The sequence below is a fragment of the Tasmannia lanceolata genome, unplaced genomic scaffold, assembly GCF_043159265.1.
Source record: "Tasmannia lanceolata isolate RefF3 unplaced genomic scaffold, GAP_Taslan_0.1 ptg000054l, whole genome shotgun sequence".
NCBI lineage: Eukaryota > Viridiplantae > Streptophyta > Magnoliopsida > Canellales > Winteraceae > Tasmannia > Tasmannia lanceolata.
In genome coordinates this window covers 3,028,334-3,039,874 of record NW_027518731.1, presented here as the reverse complement: position 1 = coordinate 3,039,874, position 11,541 = coordinate 3,028,334, and the positions used below count along the sequence as shown (strand labels likewise).

Sequence of the window (11,541 nt, the reverse complement as noted above, 5' to 3'; positions counted from 1 at the left end):
AATAAGGTGGCAACAAAAATTAAACTTATAAAAGATAATGTCACCAAGTTATGTTTTCATTACATCAAACCCACTTTATCAATTCCTCAACACTGATGTTTTTCAAATGAATCAATGTATACAAAATTGAATAGTAACCTATAAATATGACAAGAAAAGAAAAACGAATAATCATTCGGTCCTCATGTTGCATGGAACTAAATCAGATTGGAAGCTGAAAGCTTTTTCACTTGCTAAAAAATGCTTCACCCTATCCACCACTGCCTTATTCTTCTGAAAGTTATACCTGAAAAAGAAAAGGAAAAATCAAAACATAAGAGACCAAATTAAAATAGCAAAATACAGAAAATAAAAATTAAGAAAAAGTTCCAAAGGAAGCCATGATTCATATCATACCATATAACCTTGTTGATGCTTGTCATTAGTGCAACCTCAGCAGTGTATAGAGCCTCCATCACAGAACTGCATTCCTCACTTTTTAAGGCTTCTAAGTTCACACTATGTTTCTTCTTCCATAATTCCTTGGAGTATTTGGTCATCACCCACTGCTCCATCCGATGATCTGTGATGTAAATTACTGAAAGACGCCCTTTGCAATCCGCAAGTATTTTGTGTACGCGAAAATCATTGTTCAAATCAGGCTCTTCTTGTTGCAATCTAATCATCCTATTTGTCTCATAATTGATATCAAAAGCGAAAATTAAATTTTCGCTAGTAAGCCAATGAAATATACCATTGATCAAAACACCTGGGCCAGGAGGTAAACCCACCAATGGAGGCAATCCTATGTCTCCCGATCGCTTCCATGCCCAGTTTGATGAATCGAAGATCTCGCAACGCAAATAATTTTTTATCATCTTTACGGGTTGTGAGAATCGAACTATCTTATAGCGCAAAGGATTGGAAGATTGAACAAACATTGCCATTCTCACAGCGAAATATCGATTCTTCGGGTTTGGAATTTTTCTCCATTGTTGTGTTGTAGGCTTGCACACATAATAACATCGGTGTCGTATTACTTCCTGATTAACACAACATAATAATCCCTTTGATGATGAAGCTTCAATCTTTACTTTTTCCGGTAGGAAATTGAGAGACGGCTTGGGAATTGTGGGTGAGTGATCAATCGATATGAAACTCGAACTATAATTACACTTGAAACTTTCCTGAATGAAAAACCCAGAAAGGGTTTGAGTTCTCTCACAATGATGGTGGTTGAAATTGGATTCGTAGGTAAGTTTTCTCCATTCTTTGCACACCCATCTGCATGGCCAAAGAGATTCTGATGAAACCCGAGTTAAAATCTCGAAAATCACACCCTCACATAGAAATCTTGGCCTGTTCCCATCATTACTACCATCACCCTCCATTTCTAAATCTAATGTTTCCTTTCGCCATTAAAAAACAAGTCTAATATTTCCTTTTTCGTTGAGATACTTTCCTTTTTTATTTCAGTTTTTGTGGCGAAGGAGGTGAAATCCACATTTGACCAGTAGACCCGGCAAACGGGTAACCCGCACAGATACAGGTACGGATAAAAATTACCTGTGATTTTACGGGTAACTGTTTGGCGTACCGGGACCTTGCCCGGTATACCCGCGGGTAACCCGCCAACCAATTTTTTTTTTAAACACAATATAAAAATCTCATAAATAAAAATGTACTTATTTTTATATAAAAATCATTGTTTGCCCCTTATAGCTAATTCCTGTATCATCTAGAAAACCAAAAAACAAAAAAGAAAAGAAAAACATGAAGATGAACTGGTCATATAAACAAATTAACATCATTCGATGCAAGAAGCACAAATTAAGCTTCAAGGGTTAAATATATCTCATTCCCTACTGCATTAATACAAGAAATTTTGGAATAAGGATGAGTAACCCATGCCTCAAAAGAAATAGGAAAAACACAAAAACAACAAAAAATCGAAACCCCAAAGTTCAAACCCTACCCCAAAAATCTAGTGATAGAGACATAGAGTTAGGGTTAGGATCATACCCCCTAAGCCTAACCCTGTTAAAATCAAAATAAAATTAAAACAAATGAGAGAGAGAGAGAGAGAGAGAGAGAGAGAGAGAGAGAGAGAGAGATGGATGAAGGTAGAACTGTAGAAGGCCATCGGACACCGGCAATGGACCGGACTGTCGGAGACGGCAGGAATCATGGCCGGAGAGAAGTGGATTAGGGTTTCAACTTGAAGCCTATTTGTTCTGATGTTCTCTAACTTCTGTTTCTATTGAGGAGAGAAAATGAGGAGTCTGTCCCACTCTCACACGATATGTAGTATTTACTGCCCATTTAGGTTTTAAGTTTTATGGGTACCCGCGGTACCCATGGCCCATGGGTCAACCTGCTACAGGTCTACAATTTCACGACCCGTACGGGCCGGAAAAAATAGAAAACGGGTGATAATTTGTGACCCGGACCCACAATACCCGGACGGGCCGAGTAGACCCGCGGGTCCGGGTCACTTTTTGCCGGGTGTACAGTCTAGGTTGTCTACCAGTGGGCTCCACCTTAGATTGCATGTGTCTCATGAAGCATTATGATTGGACAATCTTAACCTTCAGATCAAGGGCTTGTAAATGAAGAGTAAAAGATTTTATTAGGATAGGAATTTTACCAATAAATTCATAATCTATAAAATATATGGGGAAACGTTTTCTGCGCGATACCTCATATAAGTTATCTGAGCAAGAGCTCAAAAAATCATGTGGGCCCACATTGTTTGGATGATCCAAAGCATTCATTTGATAGGCCCTTACATAGATAGGGTGTGCCCAAAAAATCAGTTTCATAGGATCATCCTAACCCTTCGATTTTTGGAGGTTAAAAATGGACAGATTTGTGGAGGTTTATTCCCATCCACTTTAACCTCCACAAATCGAAGGGTTAGGATAATTCTGTGGAGCAGATTTTTTGTGCACACTCTATCTATCTTTGGATTATCCAAATGAATGCTTTGGATCATCAAAACAATGTGGGGCCATATGTTTTTTTGAGCTCTTGCCCAGATAACTTATTTGAGGTATTGCGCAGAAAACGTTTCCCCAAAATATATTCCAACTATTCATTGAGAATAATGACTTATCCAAAAAAATTTAACTTTTTAAAAAATATTTAAATTAAGTCTCTAAATATTACTTATTATAAGATGCTAAAATTTGTTTGACAAGAGTGCCCTTTAAGTAACTCTCTCTAAAAGGGGAAAAAACTGTTGATTTTTTTTTTTATCCTAATGAGAGTTAATATAGTCCGTAAATATTAAAAACACTAAGGCCCTGTTTGGATTGCTAGAATTTTCTGGAAAAGTTTTGAAAGGATAAATATTTCTAGAATTTCTTATTTTTACTACACACGAGAAAAGATAACTTGAACCAACCCAGTTTAATTTTTATTTAGAGGGACCTTCACTATATGATGATAGAGAAATTATATGATGCCTGACCGTCAAAATAAAGGGCGGAGAGAGACAAAACCCCTCCCCCTTGATTTTTAATCCAGGGCAAGCACCGTTTTTTACTTTTCCTTGTTTCAAAAACTAAGGAAGCAGGTTTTGTCTCCTTCCGCCCTTTACATTTTGACGGTCGGGCATCATATAATTTCTCATGATGATATTCCTCTAAATTAATCATATTCATACTATTTCTTGCAAATCGAAGAGGGCCTAATGGTGTATTCTTTAGTCCCTTAGGATGCTTCTGCGCTTTTTCTTGGCTGAAAATGAAAAAAATTAGTAGAATAGCATTCTTCAAACCGTTCAATATTTTAGAACCGATTGAACAAAAAGCATATATATAAAACTCTTCATCATGCAATTGTATCAAGGAGGCCAACAAAGATCATGGTAGCCTAGGAAACGAGAGGGGTAGAGAAAGGGTGAGATTTTATATGATCCAATATTTTTTTCAAAACGCACAATGAGCCCACTTCATAGGATGATCCAAACCATTCATTTATTAGGCCACAACGTAAATAATTCGTACATCATAGAACATCTACATAGGATGATCGTAACCCTCCGATCGATAGACGTCTCTATATTGTGCACTCTCTCAACAGATCAGATCGGATGGTTAAGATCATCATAGAGAGATGAGGTATGTGGTAAAGTTTATTTAGGTTGTGGTCCAACAAATGAACAGCTTGAATCATTCTATGAAGTGGGGCCCATTGTATTTTTGAAAAATGCTAGAGAAAAAGAGAGGTCCAGTCCAGAAAATAACAAACCAAATAATGAAAGTGTACTGTGGGAGTGAAAAACGTGGGAGAGAATTAATTGAAATTGAGAAGATCAAGAAAGTAAAGTTGTAGTCCTAGTCAAAGGAGATTTACAAGGTCCTTTTCATGTACACACATCTTTCAACTTTTTCTTGCCGTCCGATTAGCCTCTCTTCTTCGGTGGGGACCAACAATTGAATGATTCTAAGATCATTGTGGTCCCTGCTACTTCTTTTATCGCCCTTTACTCTGTTTGGATTTAGGAAAATATATTTCTTGATTGAGTATTCCAGCGTTTGGTGAGTTTCTTTTCCATGAATTTTTCCCAAACTAAATTTTTCTCGGAATTTTTAGTTTCAGAGAATGTGAAAAATAAAAAAAATCCCAAAAAATCCTTGCAACCCTGACCCGCAAACCCCATTTCCCTCTCTTCTCTTTCTTGTGAGACTAAACAATGGGATTCTTCAGAGTAACTCGGAGTCACTTTTGAAGATTCTCATTAATCATTTCTTCTCACTCACGCGAGAATGAGAAGCCTTGCCAAACACACCCTGGTAGACCCTTTGCTATTTTATTTTCCATAATTTGCTTTTCTTGCTCTATTTGGATTGAAGAAAAATATTTCTGACGGAAAACGTTTTATCGAGAAATTTTTTTTCTTTCCACAATTCAGGGGAAATATTATTATTATGACTAATTTAAAGGGACATTATAACAAATACAGGGTCTCTCTAAATAAATATTAAATGGGATTGGTTGGAGTTATCCTTTTTATTTAGGGGTGCAACTTGGGTCGGGTTAAGGCCAACCTGAACCCGAACCATTCACTCAACTCGAACCCGACCCGACCCGTGTTCAACCCAACCCAACCCTACCTTTTAAGCTTACTAAAAAAATATGATAAAAAATGTCGGGTTGAACTTGGGTCGGGTTGCCCAACCCCTCAACCCGAACTCAACCCAACCCGACTCGACTTTTTTGGGTTGAACCCGACCTCAGTTGCACCCCTACTTTCTATTGTGTAACAAAATAGGAAGTTTTAGAAATAAATTTCCTTTCTAAACTTTTCTAGAAAATTCTTACAATCCAAACAAGGCCTATCCTAACACGAGGTCCAGAAGAAGGAAGCTTCAGAGAAAGAGGCTCTCTCTTTTTTGTGTGTACCGCCAAGATATGGATATGGTTGTTGAGGAAAGACAGCTTTGAGTAAATAGACCTCAATGAGTAAGTCACGATCCATGAATCTGACCCTCTTTCTCAACCTTAAACTCCCTGAGTCCTCCTCACACCTCTGCAACACAGCTGGCTAAAACGCGTTCCATGACCCCATCCATTCCTAGGCCAAGACAAAGGGAAGAGGAGAAATTTCATAAATACCCTTAACCTAATTATTTTAATAAATCAGATATTAATATTATTTCCATGGAATCTTTTCTATGCACAATGATTTTTCAAGCATTTGGTGAACTCATTTTCATGGATTTTTTTCTCAGAATTAAAATTTTTCCCAATTTTCAAGGAAAAATGCAAACCTACTTGACCTTGGAATTTTCTCCATAATTTTCTTTTACCTGAATTCAAACACACAGGAAATTACAATGTGGGGTTAAATATGAACAATGGGAAACGGTCTCCGTCTCCATTACAAGTACACAGCCCTATGCCCCTCTCTAGTACCAATGGGAAATGATACCCCCCTTGCCTCCCCTCCTCCTCCAACGGTTTCTGTGAGAATGGTTCACTGCTTGAGGATAAATTCACCCCCCTTGAACATTTTTCTTTGCCTTAACGAATAACGTTAAAGGTGTAAGCCCCTTTGGCCCAGAACTTTTCAAAAACTACTGTATGGATCACACCATAGGATGATCCAAACCGTCCAATTGATGGGCCACATCATAAATAGATTGTGCCCAAAAAAATCATTTCAATAGGATGATCGAAACCCTATAAAGATTTCCATAATATGCACTTCCTCTATAAATTGCCCACACCATCGGATGATCCAAACCGTCCATTTGATGCGCCACAACATAAATAGGTTGTGTGCAATAAATCATTTCTATAGGATGAACCCAACCCTCCGATTGATAAAGATTTCCATAATATGTAGTTCCTCTATAGATAAGAGGGCTAGAGCATTCTATGAAAATATTTTTTTGGGCATAACCAGTTTACGTCCATCAAGATTCAAATGGATGTTTTGGATCATCTATGGTTGGGGCATACAGTACTTTTTTTTGGAAAATATACTAGAGTATACACGGTATAAAAACTCCTTTAATACAAAATAAGAAAATAAAAAAATAGGGTTATTTCAGTAATTTTAGGACTACAATGAGATCTCCCGTACAGTACACTTGTCCTTTGTAAGAAAGATAGTGGGACCCATCTCCCAGCTGTCCTTACCCTTTCGTTTCGGAAAAAGTACTAAACTCTCCTACAAAAGAAAAGGCCTGGGAATCGCCATACTCGATTAAAATCTTCCAACTTCTCTACTCTCTCTCACTCACTCTCTCTCTCTCTCTCTCTCTCTCTCTCTCTCTCTCTCTCTCATGGATTCTTCTTCTCCCTCCAATACGCACCGGCACGAGCCCGTTACATTCCCGATAAGCGACTCAAAAAAGCGCCCGGACTTCACGTACCGGGGCGTGCGCAGACGTAGTTGGGGCCGGTACGTGTCGGAGATACGGTTACCGGGTAAGAAGACTCGGATCTGGCTCGGATCCTTCCTATCCGCCGAGAAGGCCGCACGTGCCTATGATGCTGCCGCATTCTTCCTACGCGGCAACTCGGCCACTCTCAACTTCCCTGACTCAGCAAATTCGCTGCCCCGGCCCGACTCGGCCTCTCGTAGAGACATACAGACCGCCGCGGCCAAGGCTGCCGGGTTGGCGGATTCTGGGCCGGATCGTGGCCTGCCGGGACCGGGTTTGGATTCGGGTCCGGGGTCATTTTGGGAATTAGACGAAGAGCTTCTCACTTTCTTTGAGGACGTCAAAGATGCCCCGTTACATAGCCCTCTTAGAATAGATGATGGGTTTTTGTGTGACTTTGGAGATTACCAAAACACCCTTTCAAATAGCGATAATTCCTTTAATGTCTACGGGATTGATGGCAGTTGCCAGAGCGGGACGCTATGGAGCTGCATCTTGTAGGGCCAGAGGCGTATAAACAGTATCTCTGTAATTTCATACCTAGTTACTGTAAACCACTAAAATGTCCGTGTTAAGTGACCACAATGGGGCTGCTCCTATGTGATAGCCAAGGATTTTAGGTTTGGATTATCTAGGGGCATTTTAGGGATTTCAGAGCATACATTTACAGATATGCGGAGTTTTAATAAGTCTCAGTTTGCATCACCTCGGGTCAGAAGTTACTCAAATATCCCCAAAATCTGAAGGCATGATGCCTTGTGAACAAGGGTATTTCAGTAATTTTGATACAGTGTGGTGGGATTACCAAAATAGTCCTCTGAACTATTTTGTGTGACTGATTATAGTGAGGTAATTTTAAATTTAGATCCGTTAGGGTGTGTCAGATTCCGGTGAAAGTCAAAGATCGCATCCAAAGAAGTTTGAAAGGTATCTTTCAGGTGGGTCATATTCCGGCATGTATGTTGTTAGTATGTGTGTGATTTGTGATTGTCAACAAAAGTTATATATATGTGAAAGAGATTGATATAAATGAAAGTTTTAAATTTTCTTTTTGGAAGGTGATCACAATGCAATTGAAAAAATATGAGATTTCCAATGGTTCAAAATGGGCCTTAACTTACATCTCTAATGGTTTAAAATCCATACTAATTGAATGATTCCGATCATCCCATCATTCTTTCAGCCCACATGAGTTCCAATGAGATCTCACTTGCTGGATATTCTCCATTGATATTTTTATACAGTGCAGAAGGAGAAAACCTTTATTATTATGTTTTTTATTTTTAGGAAAGATCTTTTTATTACGTTTCTGTGGACTGTGATGGATTACCAGCTAAGAGTTGGTGGTGGGGGTTTCATGCCCAATTTTGGGGTGTTTCTTTCCTTTCCATGGAAATTTTTTATTGAAAAATTTATATATAAATTTTTACTTGAATTCTCTGTGTAATAGATTTTATCTTACACATCATGCATAGCATATATAGGTGGAACCCCAAATTTACAATACAAGTTTTGATAAGTGCGGCCCATCAGTTTACACCCATATATACATGGCATGGGTAGGCCCCACCATTTTGCCCATCATGTTTTGATACGGTAGGACCCCACCATCTCTATCCAAACCTGCATATGGTGGGGCCTACCAATCTGCACAGATCAGTGGGGCCACCCTTTCCACCCAAATCCATGCATAGGGTGGGGCCACTATTTTAAACCGTGTTTTGAAAGGGTGGGCCGCATCCACTCTCATTCATCGGGTCCCATTTTGATAGGCCCATGATCTCTACCCATCCCGTGGACCCATGAATAGGGTGAGGCCCGCCATTTTACACTTCAAATTTTGACGGAGGGCCCATTATTTTACACCAATGCATAGCATGCGCCAAGAATTGTAGTAATTCATAGAGTCCAATCTTATAAAATTATGAGACTGTTCACTATTAGCCAAATCTATATCACTTTTACTAACACGTGACCATATATCAATCTTTATAGTTTTTTCACTGGATTTGCTAGGGACCATCGCAGAAGGCATTTCTTGGGCTGTAGCATGAGATAACAAAGATGAATTAAATGAATATGAAAAAAATCTGAGCCTATGTGGCTGCTCTCTCATGCAACCGCCCATCCGCGAAATGCCTATTGCAGTATGGTTCCTAGTAAATCCATTTTATTTAACAATTGTTTTACATTTAAAGAATCAAACTATATATATTTATATATTTAGATAGAAGCCAAGGAAAAGCGATGGAGGTAAATTGCCCAAAAAATGAGTTTCAAGTGGAGAAGAAGGCCAAGCTAGCCTTCACTTTTTTAAGTTAGTGATTCTCCCAAGTATTTAACACAAAAAGAATTGATATATATATATATATATATATATATATATATATATATGTCCACCCCTTTTTTTCCTGGCCAGCCCCCTCTAGTGTATTATTGACCACCTTTTAGGCTACAAGCTTGCGGGTTGCCCAACGAAGAAAAATGGGCGAATATTTTACTCTCCCACCAGAAAATTCGGATGTCATTTTTTTTTTCTTTTTTTGAAATTGTGAGATTTTATTAAAGATGCAGAGCCATGACCAAGGTGGCCATGGGGAGAAAGAGTACAAGAAGAGAGAAAAATGCTACAATGAAATGAATACTGAAGGGGCGCCTAAGAAATAAAAAATTCTCTAACGCCGATCTAGACAGTCCATCTCAAACTAGACCGCCAGCTTCTCCATTCGTTGATCTCCTGACAAGATGGAATTGGACAAAATGGCCCTCCACACGATCCCAAATCTCATCAATAAAGTCTGAGAATCTCCAATGGTGGGGTGATCTCTCATCCAGCTATCTGATAACATTCAGGGTGTCTCCCTCCACAATATGATTATCCATATCTCTTGGTTGTCATCAATCTCACACCTTAAGGATCGCCTTCAATGTTAGAGTATGTGTAGCCGAATTGACAAAGCACATGGTGGAACCATAGACGAGACTTAATTGATAAATGAAGTGCTTGTAATCCCCGATCAAATTTTTCACAACGAAATTTGGACAGACTTGTTGGATGTAGGTAGGATTACAGAGTTCCAATTACATTCACATGGCAAAACAAGCCCAAGAAACCCCTTTTAGGAAAGAACCTAACAGCCGGTCAGATCACAAGATCTGGTCACAAATTAACAATGACGTTCGGGTCTCTCTCAAGTTGAAGAGCAAAGCATTAACCAATTGAGCTAGAGGATCAATCCCAACTTTTGAGCCACTAGGCGGGTTGCTGAGAAATCAACCTTTTGAAGCAGAGTGGATAAGAGATCTGATTCTGGACATTCCATTGACCCATTTAAAGATTAACTCTTTAAGTTTGTTATGTGATAATCAAGTTACAATTACGGTTGTGAAAAAACTCACTCTTTAATGGTAAGAGGAGACATGTTAGGCTGAAACTTGACACGCTATATTATCTTATAGAACAAGGTATTATCACTTTGGTTGATGTGAGATCGAAGGATAATATGACCGATGATCTTACGAATGGACTGAGCAAAGATCGAATATTCAAAACTGTGGGGGAAATGGGGTTAAAGACTATGTAGACATGTCTTAACCTACATCAATTGTACTAAGTTTTTCTGGTAGAACTAGATACTTTTAGTAAATTACACAAATGATTGGATTCATTTTTTAATGAAATTCATATTTGGTAATTTACAAGAATTAGCGAAAATGGAGGAGATTGACTCAATTTGGATCTTGATGAGGATGATTTACTTGATGAGTGAATCCTTATAGAGCAGTGAGAACTATTTTTTTCTTTTTATTTGATTAAATAGTTCACTTACATGTGAAACTGCTTATGTTTGAGTTTAGATTATTTCTAAAACTCTTGGTTATTCTTTAAAGTATTCTTATTTTCAGTTGGATTACAGATCTTTATTGATATGGTGATATGGATGATTCAATAATTTTGTTTGGACATCACATTAACTATCTATTGGATTGTGCTATATGTAGAACATATGAGGAGATTGTTGGGTATATAATATAACCATATTATGTTCTAATATAAACCCAATAAGATAATGGACCGGTGTAGTGGGCCTATTTAGGCTAGAGCCTATTAACCTATTAAAACCCTAGTGTATCTCTATATAAAAGGGTTGGAGGCAACAATCTTGATATTCCAAACTAGATACCTTGGGTGTAATGCTTCAAACAACCTCTTGTTTGACCTAATTCCTCAACACCTTTTGCTTTTGGCGAGAAAGGCTGAGATTAATCTCACTTAAAACATGGTTTTTAATCTCAGCCCCTTGCAGAAAGGTGAAAGACTGATTTCTAAGCGACTCACTTAGCCGAAATTACATCAATTTCTCTTCAAAAGGTACAATGATTTTTTGGGGAGCACAACCTTTTACGTTGTGTTCCATCACATGGACGGTTTGGATCATCCTATGGCTTTTCCGTACAGGACTTTTTGAAAAAATATATTTTTTATAAGGGTTTTCGCCATATAAAATCACTCGTTTGACATAAATTGGGCGTAAAACAAAAAAATATATTGAGGTATGCTAAACTCAAGGGCGTCCTCGTATAAATCAGCTGGAATTTGCGCCCTCATTGGTGCAAAGCCACCTATGTACATTTAATTATCTTTTGACTTGTAACCATTATA

The 11,541-nt window shown here is 38.3% G+C and overlaps 1 protein-coding gene across 1 annotated transcript; it reads right to left on the bottom strand.

The window, feature by feature from the left end:
• Positions 1-7: 7 nt before the first annotated feature.
• LOC143864881 (F-box protein At5g49610-like) lies at positions 8-1,460 on the bottom strand. The gene is made up of 2 exons (XM_077375748.1): positions 397-1,460; positions 8-286 (listed from the first exon to the last, which is right to left on the bottom strand). Exons 1-2 carry the CDS (start codon positions 1,368-1,370, stop codon positions 172-174), a joined length of 1,089 nt encoding a protein of 362 aa, XP_077231863.1. The 5' UTR covers positions 1,371-1,460; the 3' UTR covers positions 8-171.
• Between the last annotated feature and the right edge of the window lie 10,081 nt (positions 1,461-11,541).